At 48.7% G+C, this 19,890-nt stretch overlaps 1 protein-coding gene across 9 annotated transcripts in view; it reads right to left on the reverse strand.

Moving 5' to 3' along the window:
* HDAC4 (histone deacetylase 4) overlaps positions 1–19,890 on the reverse strand; it is a 176,839-nt gene that overhangs the window by 79,728 nt on the left and 77,221 nt on the right. For all 9 annotated transcript variants that reach the window (XM_039704597.1, XM_039704596.1, XM_039704598.1 and 6 more), the window contains one exon: positions 5,258–5,502. In XM_039704597.1, the coding sequence (XP_039560531.1) occupies positions 5,258–5,502 (245 nt within the window). The remainder of the gene's footprint in view (positions 1–5,257; positions 5,503–19,890) is intronic.

Here is a 19,890-nt window from a genome sequence, read left to right on the forward strand (position 1 = left end):
AGATTTCCTGCAAGATTTTCACTCCCTGACACCAAAGTAATGGCCCAGGAGTTTCACCCTGTGTCTCTGAACAAGAGGCTGATCCCTCGGATGTGTTACTATGCCTCACTCAATGTAGGAATTCATTCTGTCAAGGGAAAAAGAACAATTTCAGGATCACTGCACAGCAAACATCTTCACAAAGCTCCTTTCCTTGCTGCTGCTTCCCTGCCCATGCTGTCTATGCTGGACTCACAGCCCAGCACTCCCTGTGCTATGGATGCACACAGTCCTTTCTCAGACAGTGGGAAAACTGGGAATGGGATTGCACATCTGCAGGTGAGGATTTCAGCCCACGAGGAGCTGGGAGGTTCAGCTGCCTCCCTGTGCTGTTACCCCGGCACCGACGTGCGTCAGCATCCCCGAGAAGTTTCCGGCTGTGGCTGTAAAACAGCCGGAGCTGGGAAGAGGCCTGCTCCAAGCTCAGGCAGAGCAGATGAACCACATTCCCCACGACGTCCTTCCCTCCCTGCTGAGCTCACAGCACCCGAGGTGCATCTGGCCCTGCCAAAGCGCCCATCCTGCGCCTCTTCCATCCAGCCCTTGACCAGAAGGGCAAACGGAAAAGCTTTTGGTAACTTCCAGCTGATCTTGGCTGGGAATGAGTGACTCACAAAGGAAAAAATTCCCTGCCTGTTCCTCTGCGACCAAAGGTCAGGCAAAGCTCGCAGCGGGACCTGAGGAGAGGCTTTCCACCATCTCACCCGAGAGCCAGGCCCCTTATGCCATCCTTGGTTTTGTTCAGGAAGGCAGATTTGAAAGCCATAAATGTTGTCCCACGTCTGGTGAATGCATGGAGGAGTGGAAAACCCACCTGACTGAAGGTGAGTGGCTACTTGAGAGAGGAGCAGCCGCCAGTGCCTCCAGCCTCCAGCCTCTCCCTCGGTGCTTTCTGGAGCCAGGCCTGGGCAATCTGCAGAGCTGCTGTGCAGCTGTGAAAGAAACAGCCTGCCCTGCTCTGTACAGTGAAGCCTTCAAAAGGCTTGGCTTATTTTCCCCAAACATGTCAGGGTTTTCACAGAATCGCCCAGAATGCTTTGGGTTGGGAGGGACCTTAAAGCTCAGCCCATTCCAACTCCCTGCTGTGAGCAGGGACATCTCCCACTAGAGCAGTTTGCTCCAAGCCCCGTGCCTCATCACTAATTTCTTCCTAATACCCAATCTAAACTTACTCTCTTTCAATTCAAAGCCATTCCCCCTTCTCCTATATCTCTCTCCATGCCTGTGTTTTCTCTTTACGCTCCCACTTCTCCCCTGTGCTGAGCTCTGTGTCCATTATAGAGCCCTTCCATAAATATTGTTTCACTCATTTCCTGGCTGCCTCCAACTTGCACCATCTTGGGGAATCTGGCACTTTTATGTGAAGGCCAAAACACAATGTCTATAAAAGCAAGGACTGAGACACACTGGGGAAAGGATCACATGTTCAGGCAGTCATCGCCTTCTCCTTCTGCACTAGGTCAGATGATTAAAACTGAACGGATGGAAGCAATTCCAAGCCCTGCAAAAAGCCAAAACTTCAGCTCTCAATAGGAAAATGTTATCTACAGGGATAGAAAAACAGGCAATCATGCCAGGAACTTCCAGGCCAAACTTCACTCACTGAAGTGTTCCTGACACTCCTGCTTTGTCTGGGGGATGAGATTGAGGGGGGCTCACCCCTACTTAGTTCCTGTCAAGTCAGACCAGTTCCTCTATTCCCACCAACACCACAGCAATAAAAGAAATAACCCCAAAGCATGACTTCTCCTGTACTAGCAAAGGAGTCAACACTGGAAACAGAGGAGCTGTTTGAAAGCTTCATCAGCTGGGAGAGCTGGGGGTGCTCACCTGGAGAGAAGAAGGCTCCGAGGGGACCTCAGAGCCCCTTCCAGGGCCTGAAGGGGCTCAGGAGAATTGGAGAGGGACTGGGGACAAAGCCCTGGAGGGACAGGACACAGGGAATGGCTTCCACTGCCAGAGGGAAGAGATGGATGGGATATTGGGAAGGAATTGTTCCCTGGGAGGGTGGGCAGGCCCTGGCACAGGGTGCCCAGAGCAGCTGGGGCTGCCCCTGGATCCCTGGCAGTGCCCAAGGCCGGGTTGGACACTGGGGCTTGGAGCAGCCTGGGACAGTGGAAGGTGTCCCTGCCATGGCAGGGGATTGGAATTAAATGATCCTTAGGGTCTCTGCCAACCCAAAGATTTCAGGGATTTTATTAAATAAATGCTTTGCACTCATTGATTAAAATGGTGCCAGGCTATAGGGGAAAAAGCCAAAGTAATCAATTCTAGACAGTAACACGTACACAGAACAGAGTGAAATGCAGTAGTTCTTCCCCCTTCATTGAAGCAGTTTCCAAAGCAATTCTGGGTTTAACATTATCACAGAATCACAGAATGGTTTGGGTTGGGAGGGACCTCAAAGCTCATCCAATTCCCAACCCCTGCCATGGGGTGTTCATGCTGGTGTGCACATGGGATTAAAAAAACAAAAAACAAAAAACAAAAAACAAAAAAACAAAAAAAAAACCCAAAACAAAAAAAAAACCAAAAAAAACAAATAAATTTCTCCAAAAAGAGCTCTGCATCTTCACTCAGGACTGCATCTCTACCAAACTGCACAGCTCCAGTGCTTCACTTTCAGAAGATGAATGGGTTTTATTTGCTTTAACATCCCTGCCCTGCTTTCTTCATGAGCTGGGCAGCTTCAAGTCCAAATTTAAAGTAATATATTTTAATTTTCTGGGCAAAATAATTGCTTCCCTGCACTCACAGCCACTAGACTTAACACAGTTGCCAGTTCTAAGAGTCACCCAAATTTGGGCTGACTCCAGCACACAGAGACAAGCAGGATGTTTTCCCAGAGAAGATGCACCACAGTCACACACCGGGGTAGTGTGTGGAGGTTTTTTCTTTGTGAGGCATCACAGGGCTTATGTCAATGAGGTGCTGTTTGATTTTTAAAGCAACTCTGGTCCCACTGACACACTTACTACTCTCAGAGATCACCTTGCAGGCCACCCTTTGGTACAGGATTATACCATCCCTATTTTAAAGCTCTGATTTAGCCAAGCTTATACACAAGATGAAGAACTTCATACCTAATGGGCTGAATACACTGTGGTGTCTCAAAATTCGATCTCAGCTTACACAGATTTTGAGCAGAGTAAGTCAAAGCTTTGACATAAATGAGAGCAAATATATTCCTATCACCAGTGCTTTGAGCTTGGCCATTAAATGGGAACGAGCCTGCCTGATTTTTCATACACAAATAACTCCAGGCATGGACAATTATAAGGGAATAATGGAAATATTTGCCACAGGAATTCCTCATCCTTCCCCCACCCCAAGTGCTTGTGCCAGCCGTGGGCAAATGTGCAATCACAGAAACATGGGGACATGTAAACATTCCATACACGCCCAGAGATGCACACATTGTGCATCCATGTATAAATATATTCACACCCAGGCACCTCCTCACCTCTGCCCTGGCCACAGCACAGAGGACTCACCAAGGGACAGGAGTGTTTGCTATTAATCCAGCTTCAAACAGGGACACTTCTCACAAAGCCCAGCTCTTCTCTGTACTAAGAAGTCTGTAAATAACACCCCATTAACTTTTAATCCCATCTTTCCCACTCTGACATGCATTTTGTATTGAAATGAAAGTTATATAAGGTTGAATCAAGGTTGCTTTTTAATATTACATTAAGGCTATTTACCATGTGCAGTACTAATCCCCCTTTGAAAAAAGGAGCCTATTACCAATTCGGAAAGCTTACGTTGCCATAGCAATAGTCCAGCACTGGGAAATATTTATATAATGTCTCATGTTTTCACTTGCAACAGCCATCTTCCAGACTGGACTGCCCACTGACCCTGCCTGGTTCCTCCCTGTCCCACGCAGGGCACAGCACCTGCCTGGAGCCTAACTCTGAAAAAGCTGAATGTGTCCAGACCCACCTGCAGGCAGTGCCCCTGCACTCCCTGCTCCTGCAGGCCCACCACGGTCCACACTGTCTGCAGCTTGTGCTGATGGCAAATGTCCAACGAGAAGTTCCTGTGCCTCTACTCCCAAAATGTGTGACCACAGTAGCAGGTAACCTCCTGCTAAGGTCACATCCATTGAGACATCTTCCGTGTCCAGGGAAGGGAATGGAGCTGGGAAGGGGCTTGTCCTGGATTGCCAAGCAAAATTGTATTCTATTTGCCATCTCTATGGCAGCTGCCTTCTGTGAAGTGGGCAGTTTTCCTTATCTCTTCCACACCCACTCCTCCCTCCAGGGAGGGCATCTGCTGATAACAGGCTACTGAATGTCACTGCATGGCTGACAAGAACTACAGCATCCCAGTGGGAGGTGCTCTGCCCAGGGGGAGGAGCCTAGCATTCCTGCCTGGATATAATCTGAGATTCTGGAATACCAACACAGCTTTTCCACTGGATTTCCCAGAGGAACAGGTGCCTCTTCCACTGGATCTTCAGAGGAAGACTACACCCTTCTACAGGATCCCTGCTCCAACAGAACCACACCTGACACTCCAGGACACTCTAACTGTGGCTTGTGCAGCCACAATTCCAATTGGACTGCTACCAGCATCCTGACCAACAGGGTGTCAGGTTGTGTTCTGACTCTGTCAGTGTTGTTTTAGTTTACTGCATTGTTTATTTTATCTTTTTATTTTCTTCCCTAATAAAGAACTGCTATTCCTCCTCCCATATCTTTGCCTGAGAGCCCCCCTTAATTTCAGATTTATAACAATTAAGAGGGAGGGGGTTTATATTTTTACATTTTTCCATTTCAGGGGAGGCTCCTGCATTTCCTAGCAGACACGTGGCTTTCCAAACCTAGACAGGGCTGCAGTCCCAGGAGAGGCTGAGGGAGCTGGGAAACAGGCTCAGCCTGGAGAAAAGGAGGCTTGGAGGGACCTTCTGGCATCCTGAGAGGAAGGTGGACAGCACGGGACAGGACAAAAGGAGACAACCTTGAGCGGTGCCAGGGAAAGTTTAGACTGGAGATAAGGGAAAATATCTTCCTTGAAACAGTGGCCAGGTGTTGGAACAGGTTCCCCAGGGCAGTGGTAGACTCACCACACCTGGAATTGCTCAGAAGTTGAGTGGGATGCAGCACTTGGGGACTATGGTGGTGCTGCTGGGTTCATGGTTGGAATGGATGATCCTAGAAGGCTTTTCCAACCTCAACAATTCCACCATCCCCTCGTCCCTGGCCACCCTTACCTTGATGTGCTCGTGCAGCTGCGCCTCATGCTGCCGAGAGAGCTGCTCGTGCTGCCGCTGGAACTCTGCGATCAGGATCTGCCTCTGGATCTGCTGCTTCTGCTTGAGGGCCAGCAGCTCCTGCTGCAGCTGCTGCTCCCGCAGCGTGGGCTCCGTCACCGGCATGGAGAACTGGTGGTCCAGCCGCAGGTCCATGGGCACCGAGCTCGGCGCCACTTGCAAGGGCAGGGCTGTGCTCACGTCAACTGTGGGGGAGAACACCAGAGCAGGGTCAGCGTGGGCCTCATCCAGCTAAGGATGGAGCAACCGTGGTCTGCACCAAGAGCAGCACCATGGAGCTCACACCGTTCCCTTAGAGGTAACCAAGGACTACAGGAATTCAGGGATCGACAAGTTTTCCACCAGGCACCACCTCCTACAAACCCGTGTGTTTGCTACAAGCAAAGAGCATCATGTGGGGCCCATCCATGCCTTCTAAACACACACAGAGCTCTGTTCCACTCATCCAGCACCACGGGAAATAAGGAGGATAAAGAGTAATCTGAGACTTCACAGAAAGGATTAATCCTGACTTGTGATGGATGAAGTGATGGACTGCTGTGGTCAGGAACATGAGGCTCTTCCTTTAAGAAACTCATGCAAAAACCACGATGTGCTGATAATAAATCCCAAACTGGTTTGGCTTGGGAGGGACCTCAAAGCCCACCCAGCACCACCCCCGCCATGGGCAGGAACACTTCCATTATCCCAGGCTGCTCTAAGCCCCATCCAGCCTGGCCTTGGACACTTTACAGGGATCACCACCCCTGCCATGGGCAGGAACACTTCCATTATCCTAGGCTGCTCCAAGCCCCATCCAGCCTGGCCTTGGACATTTTACAGGGATCCAGGAGCAGTCACAGCTGCTCTGGGCACCCTGTGCCAGGGCCTGCCCACCCTCCCAGGGAACAATTCCTTCCCAAAATCCCATCTATCCCTGCCCTCTGGCAGTGACAAGCTACAGCCCTTTTGCAATACCTGAATACAGCTTGTTTCTCCTAAAAAAAAAATAAAAAAAATCACTGCCACCCCGTAGATCTCAAAAAATCTTCTAAATTCCACCTGAGTGACAGTTCTGCCTTTCACAGGTATTCTGTATTAGCAACATTTGCTCTCTCTCTCTCTCTCTCTGGGGCAATCCCTCAATAACTCTGCTGAGAGCTTTGAATGAACATCAGTTACAGGATAACAAAGGCTAATCCCTCAGAAACACTGAGCTTCAGCAAAACTGGAAAATAAAGGTGGGGTTTTTTTCTCCATATCCTCTGTCAGGACATTAATTTTATCCACCCCAGGGAGAGAGTTCTCATAGGGTTTTTCCCAAATACTGTCATGGAGCAGAGGTCCAGGAGCATGTTCACCCCTCCCTGCACCAGGCTCAGGCAGAAGGAGGAGGAGACTTTCTTTTTTTGATGGAAACATTTTCGGCAAAAGGTCACATTACTGGAAGTGTTGCTATTTTTCAACCCACAAGCTCTTCCCTCCACTTCCCTATTGCTTTCCTTCCTGTGGCCTTTTCTCCGCTCCCCTCTCTCCCCAGCAGGACCACAGCGAGAATTGCTTGCCAAGGACTGATTCCCAAGCCACAGCCAGGGATTTTGGGGAGACCAGCACACTCTGACCCAGAGATAAGCACTCAAACTCACCTTAACACTGTGTTTGAGGTCTCTGGGGAGACCTCAGAGCCCCTTGCAGGAACTGAAGGGGCTCCAGGAGAGCTGGAGAGGGACTGGGGACAAGGGATGGAGGGACAGGACACAGGGAATGGCTCCCACTGCCACAGGGCAGGGTTAGATGGGATATTGGGAAGGAATTGTTCCCTGTGAGGGTGGGCAGGGCTGGCACAGGGTGCCCAGAGCAGCTGTGGCTGCCCCTGGATCCCTGGAAGTGCCCAAGGCCAGGTTGGACACTGGGGCTTGGAGCAACCTGGGACAGTGGAAGGTGTCTCTGCCATGGCAGGGTGAGCTTTAAGGTCCCTCCAAGCTAAACCATTCTGGGATCCCACGTATTCCCCTTGTCCTGTCCCTCCATCCCTTGTCCCCAGTCCCTCTCCAGCTCTCCTGAGCCCCTTCAGGCACTGGAAGGGGCTCTGAGCTCTCCCTGGAGCCTTCTCCTCTCCAGGCTGAACACCCCCAACCCTCCCAAGCATGCAAAACTCAACACAGGCAGAAGGAACCATCCCACCACTTGTCGTTGTGCCTCGAGACCCATTCCTCCTACTTTTGACCCCAAAAAGGAGCCTGAAGTTGCCATTCCATGCTGGAAAATAGTCCTAAGAAAACTTGACCAGTCTCCCATTTCCTATCCAATGGGAGTCATCCCCCCACAGCTGAAAGGATGAGGAGCACAATTCCCATTCAGGGCTCCAGCAGAGGCTGCGTCATCCCTGACTCTTGACTATTTCAGGCTCCAAAAATCCCCTCTCGGCCCTGTGGGGAGCCGCTGACCCCCAGAGCCCTGCAGAGCCCCAGCCAGCCCTCCCTGCTCAATGAACACAGCCCCACAACAAAAACCTGCCTGTGCTCCAAGAGTGTTTGATGGGACACTCGAAAATTGCTTTTCTAGGTCCTGCCTCAAGAACACACGAGCACAATCGGAGTGGTGACGTGAGCCAAGGCACAAAGACGACATTCAGGGCTGGCATGAGAAATGCCAAAGCCATGAATTAGGAGACAAGATCCTGATTATGAATAACAAACTATCTCACGATCTCTCCCTGCTTTTATTTCTTCCCTGTAGGAACAGAAAACCATCCATTTTTTAATTCCCTCCCCCCCCCCAACTTTGGGATATAGGGAATTATTTTTTCCCTGTGATCAAGTTAGCCTGATTTTAATTCCATGGTCATGTTACGATGATTTTTATTCCAAGTTAGAACCATTCTGCTGGTGTTTCCCTTCCCAAATAAATAAAACATGGCTGTACATCAAAGCCTGCTTGCATGCTGCACGTTAATTAAGACCTAAAGCATTTCAGTCCCCCTCAGTCACTGACGGAGATTGGAAATTTGACATCTCGCAGCTCGTCCGTAACACACTGAGGGGAATAAGCCAAAACACAGGGAAATTAAGTGATAATCTCTGACCTGTAAGCAAAGTGAGCTTCCTACAGAAAGTATTTAATCATGGAATCACAGGATGGACTGGCTTGGAAGGAGCCTAAAAGGTCACCCCATTCCACCCCTGCTATGTGCAGGGACACCTTCCAGCAGCCCAAGTTGTCCCAAACCCCAACCAACCTGGCCTTGAACACTGCCAGGGATCCAGGGACAGCCACAGCTTCTCTTCTCCCCACTCTCACAGGGAACAATTCCTCCCCAATATCCCATCCATCCCTGCCCTCTGGCAGTGGAAGCCATTCCCTGTGTCCTGTCCCTCCATCCCTTGTCCCCAGTCCCTCTCCAGCTCTCCTGGAGCCCCTTCAGGCCCTGGAAAAGGCTCTGAGCTCTCCCTGGAGCCTTCTCCTCTCCAGGTGAGCACCCCCAGCTCTCCCAGCCCTGGCTCCACTGGAAAAATTAAAAACATTTCACATAAAGACATCATATTTCACTTAAGACATTATCAGGGGAGTTTGTATGTGTAGATTCTCCCACACTCCAAAACGGAAAATAACTTCTCCATAAGTCCCAAGTGTTTTGGAAGGGATTAGGGGAAGGTGACACTAAACCTGTGAATACACTTTTCAATAAAACTAACAGTAATAATTGAATTTTCTTCCCCTTCTCTGATACAGCATTTTCATGCTGGTTTTTAAAGGATGGAAATAAAGGTTAGAGTCCTGAAAGCACATTAAAATGTTAAATCAAAAATTTGGTATGAGATGCACCAAACGAATATTTAAATTCAAACCTTGTTTCAGCATAACCTCTACTTAAGGTTAATTTAAAAAATATTCACAGAATCCCAGAACCACAGAGGGGTTTTGTTGGAAGGGACCTTAAAGACCATCACATCCCAGCCCCCTGCCAGGGGCAGGGACACTTTCCACTAGACATCAAACTGAAGGTTTTTTATATCAAATGCTGTTGCCAAAATTACTCTTTCCTTTCCTTTTTTTTTTCCCTTGATCTTATACTTTTTTTTTTTAATTTAAATTTAGGCAGCACAGAAAACTGCCTCTCACATTTGAAATCCAGCATCACCTTCAAAGGGAAAGTGCAGGAAATGCTTTCCCCGAGCTCTCCCTCCCTCCGGCACAGAGCGAGTCCCGCCGAACACAAACAGCTCCTGCCCAGCTCCTCTTTCTTCAAAAATTCCCTTTGGAGAAGGGAAAGAAATCTCATCATCTCCCCAAACCTGCTGCAAAACCCCAGAGAATGAGAGTCTGGTCAAGGCTGGAGGAAGAAATCAGTTCCCACTCCAGGACACATCCCACCTGCCCATGACAGAGCAAGCCTGGGAGATTCCCAAAATCCCAAGAAAAGAGCATTCCAACCTCTTCTAGTGACTCTCCAGTGCCTGGTGCCCTCCCAAATCACTGCCCTCCAGGAATGAGAGGTTCCTGGGGCTGGCTGTGGTTGATACTCCCCAGCCAGGGCTTTCCAGAGCCCATGGACTCAGCTTCTCCCTCTCTCCCATCCTTTCCGGGCCAGGGCTTTATTCCCAGCTAATGAGTTTGCTTTTTAATTACTGCTGTGCCAGCCATGCCCTCGGGCCAGGCTCTGCCAAGAGCAGCACGTCAGCCTTTGGGCACCCACAAAAAGCAAACACAAAGCCAGAGGATGTGCTCAGGATCCCAAACTCTTGGCTGCTGCCATCAGATCATCCCCATCCTGCTGAACCACCCAGCGGGATGCTGAGGAAGTGTGTGCATGGATCTCCCCCTCTCAGCATTTTTTCCAGCTCTTTCCTCCCCAGGGAAAAGCAAAAAAATCATTTGACTTTATTCCTCAGGGCTGTCCTCAGTGTCCAGCAACAGTTATGGATTTTTAAATAATTCCCTGTGTTTTGAAAGACATTTAAACATCAAGCTGCTGCTGGCAGGAATGCCTTGGGCATATGGGGAGCATGATGCTGGCTCCGAATCCTCGAACGCCGTTCCTATAACCATCACCCCAGTTTTCCTTCAGAATCAGCCTAGAAAGGGAGGTGAACAGCTACTGTTGACTCTGAGCACAGCCAAGGGAGCACTTGAGGTGGTTTATTCTGGCAGGAAGATGTGTGCCAGTCGAGCATCACTGGATTATTGTGAATTAAATCCATCCCCCCTCCCGGCAGTGGCTGGAGCGCTGGGATCTCCTCCATCACCTGGCCGACCCAGGGATCTTTTTCCAGCAGTGCCCACACTGCTAAAACCCCCCAAAACACTGTGAGACAGTGAGATCAGAGCTATAAATAGCACTGAGCCACTGCAGTATCTGACTGCAGTGCCGGGATAAAAGCAGGGATTTTGTGGGGAAGCAGAACGAAGCCGTGGCACAGCACCCTCGGAGCTGGTTCCATCTCCAGCATGGCACACGTCCCACCTGGAGGGAGAAAGTAATAGGAGAGGGGGGAAACAACACCTTAGCAGCTTCACTCAATTCTGAATTTTTATTCTCTAGACAGGATTGCGCCAAGCTGAACTAGAGGAACCTCAGACTTGTCCAGGAGCAGGTGGTGGGAGCAGGTCATGGCAGGGCAGCTCCCAGGACACCAACATCCTCCGGAGCACATCCCGAGCATCACATGGGGGCAGGATGAGGGCACAGTCCTGCTCCTCCATGGATCCACATCAAATTAAAGAACTATCACAGATTTATGGAATGGCCTGGGTTGGAAGGAGCCTTAAAGATCATCTGGTTCCAAACCCCTGCTGGGTGGGACAGCAGGAGGAAACAGTTACTTCTGTTTCACTCAGTTCTTACCTCTGTTATCCCATTTCCAAGGACCAGAATCCCAGGGAGGGTATTCTGGGCTGGAATTAGCCAACAAGCTTGAGCATCATAGCCCAGCTGGAGCCAAAGGCAGGTCAGGACCCTGCAGCCCCTGGGAATTTTGGGACAGCCCAGGTGGGTGGCTGCAAAGGCAGCCTGGATCCTGTCTGGGAGCACAAGCTGGGGAGTAAACAGCAGCCGAGGTTTCCTACGAGCTCCATGCACGCTGCAGCTCGGCGAGGGCTGGAGTCACTCCCTGCTCAGGGAATATTTCCTGCTCTGTGAATGGGAACTGAAATTAATCATCCCATCAGCCATGGAAACACGTTGTGAGGCAGCACTCCGCAGGCAACAGATGGAGCTTTAAATGTCACTCACTCATTCATTGCAAGGAAACTTCTCCCTGATTACTATCGAGACCTGGAGACAGCATAAGGGTACAGAGATTCTGGATTTCTACACATCCAGTTTTCCTGAGCCTAATTCCTGCCCCGAACAGACCTCATTAGCATTTATTAGGAACCTACATGGAAATTCTATAAGGAAGCCAAAACTTGAAGAGCAGACCACTTATCCTACTGTCTCCATCTTAGATTTAAAGCATTAAAAAAATGTCTCTTCACTGGAAGAAAAAGGAAGCCCACCAAGCTACATCCACCAAAGACAGAAAACAACATTTTCCAGTAACATTTTCCACTGTTTGCAAGCAATCCCAGAATGGCCTGGGCTGGAATGGATCTCATTCCAACCTCTCTCAACTCAGAGCAGGACATCAGAGTTTGGAAAATTATAAACTCCCATGGATAAATAGGTATTTTCTTAATGAGAATATGGAGGGTTCAAGGCCAGCACCAAACCCTTGATGGCACAGGCGTCTCCAACAGAGATGTCTCCAACAGATGAGCCTGTGCAGGACAGAGCAGCTCCAAAGGGAGACACTCCAGTTTCTCCACCTCCTCTTCAACCATTATCCCACTTTATCTCCTTGCTAGTTTCATCAGTGACATCTCTAACAAATGAGTGTCTTGGATGGAGCCAGAGCTTTTTGTGAAATTAAAGATAATGCAATGAAAGGAGTCGGCTTGGACTATTTCTCATTTCAAACTTCACACAATTGTGGGAAACCTTTCCTGGCAGTTTCCTTGCATGGAGGGATAAGCAAAACTTACTTGAGTTTCCATTGGAAAAGATCCTCATCTAACTAAATAATAAATAATAAATAATAAAACAGAAACCAACAAAGATAAATGTATGGATCTTCTTAAAAGACTCAGGAAGTTGTGGCTGTCCCTGGATCCCTGGAAGTGTCCAAGGCCAGGCTGGACAGGGCTTGGAGCCACCTGGGATAGTGGAAGGTGTCCCTGCTCATGACACAGGGTGGGACTGAATGATGTTTAAAGTTCCTTCCAACCCAAATCATTCCAGGATTCTGTGATTCCTGGGAATGCAATTTCACCTGCCTCTTTGCTCCAGGCATTACCCAGCAACTGAACCTCTTTGATCCATCTGTCCTGCTTTCAGAACAGGAAACTTCTCCCCCCAGCAGATCCCCAGGACAAAAAGCAGAGTTGAAGGAAGCCCAGCTGCACTTCTGTAGAGACAAACCCACATGGATTTCTCACATGCTTTTCTCTAATCTCACTCTCAGCTTCCTTCAAGGGAAAATGACACTTTGGAGAAGAGAATTAAACATGGAAGAGATGGAGCAGGAGCCAGAAAGTCTCATCCTGACATTACACATGAAAAACTTCCCATGAGAAAAAAAAAAATCCACCTGGTTGGGTCAGGATGGGAAAGTTGAGGAACCCCCAGTGAAGGTGGGGTTAGACAAACACCTGGAATTCCCACTGGTCCTCTGGAGTTTTCCCTTGAGCCTCCCAAGGGGTGAGCTCTCCAGTGGCAGGAATAAAGCCAGCTGATGAGCCAGTGGCACAGCATGGTTAGGGTTCTAAAGCCCATCTCATTCCCCCTTGCCATGGGCAGGGACACCTCCTGCCATCCCAGGTTGCTCAAGCCCCAGTGTCCAACCTGGTCTTGGGCACTGGATCCAGGGGCAGCCACAGCTGCTCTGGGCACCCTGTGCCAGGGCCTGCCCACCCTCACAGGGAACAATTCCTGCCCAATATTCCACCTAACCCTGCCCTTCCTCAGCCTAAGGCCATTACCTTTTGCCAAAAAAGAAGATGAAACAAAATTCTGAGTAATTTCCTGTCCCACTATATTTCAAACAGCAAATAAATGGTTATTACTAGCAGGAGAGTGAGTTCATTTGTGTCACCAGCCAAGGGACTCCCAGCTGTCCAACACGCCCCAAAATGTGCAACAACATCTCCTCCATCATGACAAAAATAAAGCAACAAAAGGAACAGTTAAACAGCAAATTGTAATAGGAATGCTACTCCATAGCTGTTGAAAACTCATAGATAGCCCAAAGGCTGCAGTTTTAAGTAGAAATCCAGACCGTGGTGGAAGAGAAGCCCATCCAAATGGGCAAGAAGCCCACAGCTTCCTGTAGCCCCCTCTGGAAGGGCTTTACTTCCAAATAATGGATATACTCAGGTATCAGCTGCCTTAGGACCAGGATGCTATTTGTTGTCCATTCAATACAATGAGGATGCACCTTAAAATAAAAAAAAAAAAAAATAAATTAAAAAAAAAAGGTTTTTAAGAGAGTGTCAAACACAGGCAGTTTCCTAGAGGAATTCAAGTAACCTCAACTTATTCAAAACGCTGGACAGCACAGAAAAATGGCACTAAAACATCTTTTTATTCTGGCAGAACAGGCAGGGGTTGCCCTACCTGGGTACACACACCAAAACACACACCTGGGCTAAGATTTTTCTTAAAAAACAGACATTTTCCATTTTTTCCCCCCCAAAACTCAGCAGATGAACTGAACACATTAAAACCCAGAAGGATGAGGGCAGATGTTCCCTGCATTCCCCATGCCAGCAGTGATCCACGCATGACCAGGATTCCCCGCGTCACAGATGGCTCTCCTCAAAGTGAGCTTTCCCTTGCCATTTATCCCCAAACCACTGACACCAGGTGCCTTTCAGACACAGCACAAAAACTCAGTGCTGCTTCTGCTGAAAATCTGCCCAGCCTGTGGCATTTTCCTTCAGGTGCTGCTCCTCAAACAGAGCCAGAGCCAGGCAGGGATCAGCCTGAAGGTGAGTTTTAACACAGCAACACACCAGGTTAAATCCAGGTATGGCTGTAATGGGTTTTAGATATTTCTCACAAGGAATCTCACTGGGATTCCCCATCTCTACCCTGCTTTGCTGAGAGCCCACCTGCAGAGCTGCCTCCAGCTCTGGTACCCCCAGCATTAAGAAGGAAGTGAAGCTGCTGGAAAACATCCAGAGGGTGCCAAAGAATGGAGCCCCTCTGCTCTGGACCCAAGCTGGGAGAGCTGGGCATGTTCACCTGGAGAGGAGAAAGCTCCAGAGTGACCTCTGAGCCCCTTCCAGAGGTGGAGAGGGACTGGGGACAAGGGATGGAGGGACAAGACACAGGGAATGGCTTCCCACTGCCAGAGGGCAGGGATGGATGAAATTCTTGGCTGGGGGCTCTTGAGGCCCTGGCACAGAGGAGCTGCCCAGAGCAGCCGTGGCTGCCCCTGGATCCCTGAAGTGTCCAAGGCCAGGTTGGACAGGGTTTGGAGCACCCTGGGCTAGTGGAAGGTGTCCCTGCCCATGGCAGGGTGTGGCACTGGATGAGCTTTAAGGTCCTTCCAACCCAAACCATTCTGTGATTCTCTGAATGTTGTTTTCCAACTCATTTTAAACTTGCCTTCCTAAGGAACAAACACCTCCATGAATGAACAAAGAGAACAGCCTAATTTTGTCCCTGGGAGCTTCTAGACTCAAACCTCCCGCTTCTTTTATTAAAAGCTCTGAGTTGGGTGGTCTCCTGCTGAGCATGGTAAGCAGCTTCCCAAACCACAACACACCTACACTGCAGCTACTACAACCCTAGCAAGAGGGGAGCGAGTCCTCCCTCAGAAATTCTGATAAATCCTGGATTAAAAATGCCACTTCAGCTGCAAAACTTGGACCTAATACAGGGTTTAGGGATTCTAGCAAATTAAATGGTGGCTGCCTTTTTCAGTGGGAGGCTACAACTCTGCTCCAGCTACGTTCAGGCACCAAACTTCCCTGCCAAGGAGTCGACTGCAGCCTGATCCTTCCACAAAAAGAAACAGGATGCTGTGAGAAGCCCGAAGGTGAGAGACATAAAATATCTATATAAGGATGGAGCTCCTAAACATACCCAAAATAAGTGACTCACTTTTCAGAGCACTGGGAAAAGATAAAAGACTCGGGGAAGGAGATGAAGAGGGTTCAGGGATTCAGCCCAGCGAGGCTTAGGAGGACACCACAGACAAAAGGCACTTGGGAAGTTGGGAGAAAGAGATGAAAAGGACATCCAGGCAGCAGCTGAGGAGCAGCTGCAGGAGGCAAGCTGAAGAGGAAGGCTTTTAAAAGCAAGTCTAAGGAGGTTAAATCTGATTCAGTGGTATCTGGAGGCAAGCAGAGATGGCAATGGCTTATCTGCTGCCTCCCTGAAGTACTACACACCCTGGGTACTAGCAATAAATGACAGAAATTGGACATCCAGGTTCGCTTCAACATTTCTGGCCAAAACTGTGTAAAGAAGCTCCAAATAATACAGATAATCACTACCAGAACCTTCTGTAGGTAAAACTCCTGCCTGATACACAGTTAATCCCTTCCCCACTGAGCAAACCACACCTTACATTAACTGTATTTGATTTTCAGGGCACTTTAATGAAGCTCTGCACTCTGCAGGGTCATCCCTCAGGTTTAGGAGCCCATTCCTTTAAAAGATTACAGAAACAAGTCATTCTTCCAGGGAAAGCCAGACCAGCTGAAACATTCATAGAACAGAACACCGTGAGTGAAAACGCTGCCCAGAGCAGCTGTGGCTCCCCCATCCCTGGAAATGTCTGAGGTTGGATGAGGCTTGTCCCACGGGCAGGGGACACCTTGCACTAACCCAGGTATCCATATTTTCTATGTGAACCCCAGACTGCACATCTCCCAACATTCCAGAAGCCCACTGCACATGATGCCTACAAAAGCCCCTCTGCCTTCCCAGCTGATCAATCCAAGGAGCCAACACAGGGAACAGCATTTCCAAAATGCCATTATTACCATCTTTTTGCATATAGAAAGGTCTTGCAAAGAGATGGATTCCTGTGTCAGACCACCCCTCTTAGCAAGGGAGATAAGGAGCCAAACTCCACGTGCGTTCAATCCTGCGTCAGTGTTTCCATCCCGAAATAAAGCTGCCTTAAATCACCACAGCCTAATCCTCCCGTGATTTCTCCTGTTTTCATTCCCATGTTTCCACTTCACAGCCGATTTGCCTCAAGTTTGCTTCTCTCAGGGCAGCAGCCTTGAACTGCAGAGCCCTGCCTTGGCGGGGACCGTGAGACAGCACCAGCTCCTGGCCGTGGATCCCAAGCCCTGGAGATTTCCTAAGGACTTCACTGTCCGTGCACGAGGTGCTCGGGGTCCAGAAGCAATGCTTGAAAAATGAGGGAGGAGCTGGACACTGAGGGGCTGGAGCGTGTCCATGGAAGGGAACAGAGCTCAGGAAGGGACTGGAGCCCCAGGAGGAGCTGAGGGAGCTGGGAAGGGGCTCAGCCTGGAGAAAAGGAGGCTCGGGGGGCCCTTGTGGCTCTGCACGACTCTTGCCAGGAGGGGACAGCCGGGGGGGGTCGGGCTGTGCTCCAGGGAACAGGGACAGGAGGAGAGGAAATGGCCCCAGGCTGGGCCAGGGGAGGAATTAGAACTTTCTTCTCTGAAATGGTGCTCAGGCTTTGGAATGGGTTGCCCAGGGCAGTGGTGGAGCCACCACCCCTGCAAGTGTTCAAAAGCCATGTGGATGTGGCACTGGGGGACATGATTTAGTGGTGGCAGTACTGGGGGAGCAGTTGGACTCAGGAGGTATTTTCCAGTTTTAGTGATTCCATGGCTCTGTCCTATGGGAGGACGGATCCATGAGATACCAACAGGGCAATTACCAATGGGGCAATTTTCAGGGGAAAGTAACACAAGCTGTCCAGACCAGTGCTGCTGGCCACAAGACACTGAGACGTTCACTTCAGCAGAGGCAGTTTCAGATAATTGTTTTACAGATCCAACAGAAGCAGACAAACCCAAGCAAACCAAGTCCCAAGGAGGAGGAAACAAGAGGCTGAAGCACGTTACAGTCAGTTTGATCACCAGTGTGTTTTTAGAGGATGCAGAATTCATTCCTGACCTTACCCAAACTTTGACTTCCCCGTACGATCATCACTCTGTCAGAAATGCCATCTCGGTATTTTTAGGTGACAGTACATTTGTTTGTACTGTACATTTCTGGTGAGAAAACTTGTTATGTTTTGTAGGTCACTTGGTTTTACCATCTGCCTTGATTTCTGCTCAAGGAAAGTGTTGTTTCTGAAATCCTCAGTGCCGCACACAATGTCGGGGAGATGTCGGAACCAGCAGCAGCTTGGTTTTGTGTCATCCCAGTGGAAATACAGAATGCTCCTGGATAATGGGAAAAGGGTCAGCAAAAGCTTGGGGGTGGTCAGTGGGAAGCCATTCCCCCTTGTCCTGTTACTCAGTGTCCTTGTAAAAAGTCCCTCTCCAGCTCTCCTGCAGGCCTAAAAGTTTGGAAATATTCTACAATGACCTTAATAAAAAATAAAAAAGATACAAAGCTTATTAGCAAATGAAACCTGAGATGGGAGAGATCCTTCACTGCAAGGCCTCTCCTCCCTCTGCCAGCCTATCTCAGATGCCTGAAGGAGCTTTACCACACTGACAGCGACAAAGTAAAGCACTGTGACAACTAGCTGATCCTTGGGAAGGCAAACACAAAATTATTCAGTCGGGTCTTGGAATTCTATAGCAGATCTGTCCTTGTTTTGACCATAATCTCACAAGTGATGCCAGCAGCAAACCCATCTGGCGCGTGTAAGACTAAATATCTGCTGCTCGTGGAGATCAGCGTCTCAAAATTAGCATTTGTGCCGAGATCTGGTTTACAGTGGCTTAAAGAGTAAACAAGTTCAGCTCCCTGTAAAATGCTGCACTCCTTCAGACTGCTTTGCCCAGGGAGGCCGAATTAGCTGACAGGTAAAGGAGAACCTGGAGTCATGCACTGCAAAGAATCAAGGAATGGTTTGGGTTGGAAAGGAAACCTGTCCTCAATACCTGCCATGCCCACCCAGGGATGCACAGCTCAGGATTTTGGATGTAAAGCAGCATTTGGGTAGAAACCAGCCTAATATTTAATTCCAAGGCGTAAATAGCACCCTGAATTATGTAACAGCTCCTCAGAAGCTGAAATTCTCATCCTGTGCAAGAACATCTTTTGTGGGATAAAGAGTAAAGTGCATTCTAAACTGCACAAAAATGTCATATCCACCCTGCTCCAGGGCTGTCTGAAACCCCCACTAAAACTGCTTTGAAAAGACTAGAATTTGTCTTAATATTATGTTGATTTTTAAATCAGCTGTAATTTTCATTTGTCTGTCACCTCATGCACTGCGCCTGAACAGTCATTTTTCTCTTGTGGAACAGAACTATGGTGTAGTTCCTGCACCAGCACCCTGACCAGCAGCAGTAACTTTGTTAGAACATGTAGCCCAATCTCTGCATTGAAGCCCAAAGGATTCCCAAATAACACTGAAGAAATAATGAAACTAGAACACAAAGGAGAAGCATGCAGACAACATGGAAAAGTATACACTGCTAAGCCTTTTGGCAAAAGTCCATGAATATTTGAGTATATGAGTATTTACAAGCTGCAGGAACTTGGTGGGGTTTGGTGATGTACAGAGACAAGCTGCCAAGTAACTGCATTTTCTACTTCTCTGCTGCAATGAGCCTTTTCCAACCCAGCAAACAGCAGCACAATTCCAAAGCTCCCCCTCTGTGCTGAGGAACACAATTTCTGCTGAAACTAAAGAGAAAACAGAGATTATCCAACAAATATGGGGGGTTTGGGATATGAGTAAACCCCACATTATTGACCCTGACAGTGAAAAGCTGGCACCTGTGAGCGAGTATTTGGGAAAAGGAGGGGGGAATGGTGTTTTGAATGACTGTAATCCCCTTCAGAGTGGATTAATGCACGTGTTCCTGTTGCATACAGGTAGAGATATAAAAAAAAGGCCTTATAAAATATGGTTTAGGCCCTGCCGCTCTAGCTAAGCCAGCAGTTAGCTTTTAATTTCCCATGTTAAAAATCATAAGAATGAAAACAATTAGCACAACAAGCTATTCTGGTAAGACACCATTTGCACCTGTAATAAACAAGAAATCTGTCCCATGGGAATCAGTGAACAAAATATGTGAATTAACCAAAAATAGAGAGATTTGACAGACAAACACCCTAGCCATTTACAGACCAATAAACTGAGTGTCAGTGTCTTGTTAGCCAGTTAGGTCTAACACAGTGCCTTCTGATACTTCCTATAAATATGAACTTTGTGAATAAAGAATTGGCTTTTCTGCATGAAGAAACTGAGAATGAATAAATGAAGAAAATGAGAATGAAGAACCTGCTTTACTGCAATGTGTTCCCAAGCCAAGAAGAAGTGGAGTTTTCCTGGTGGCTCCCCAGTGCCCTGCTGCACGAACAGAGGTGGAGCAGCTCCTCACGGACACGCTGCACGTTGGGCTGCACATGGAACCAGATGAAGTTTCCTGGCTGC

Source organism: Passer montanus, unplaced genomic scaffold, assembly GCF_014805655.1.
Source record: "Passer montanus isolate IOZ18808 unplaced genomic scaffold, ASM1480565v1 scaffold178, whole genome shotgun sequence".
In the NCBI taxonomy this organism is placed as follows: domain Eukaryota; kingdom Metazoa; phylum Chordata; class Aves; order Passeriformes; family Passeridae; genus Passer; species Passer montanus.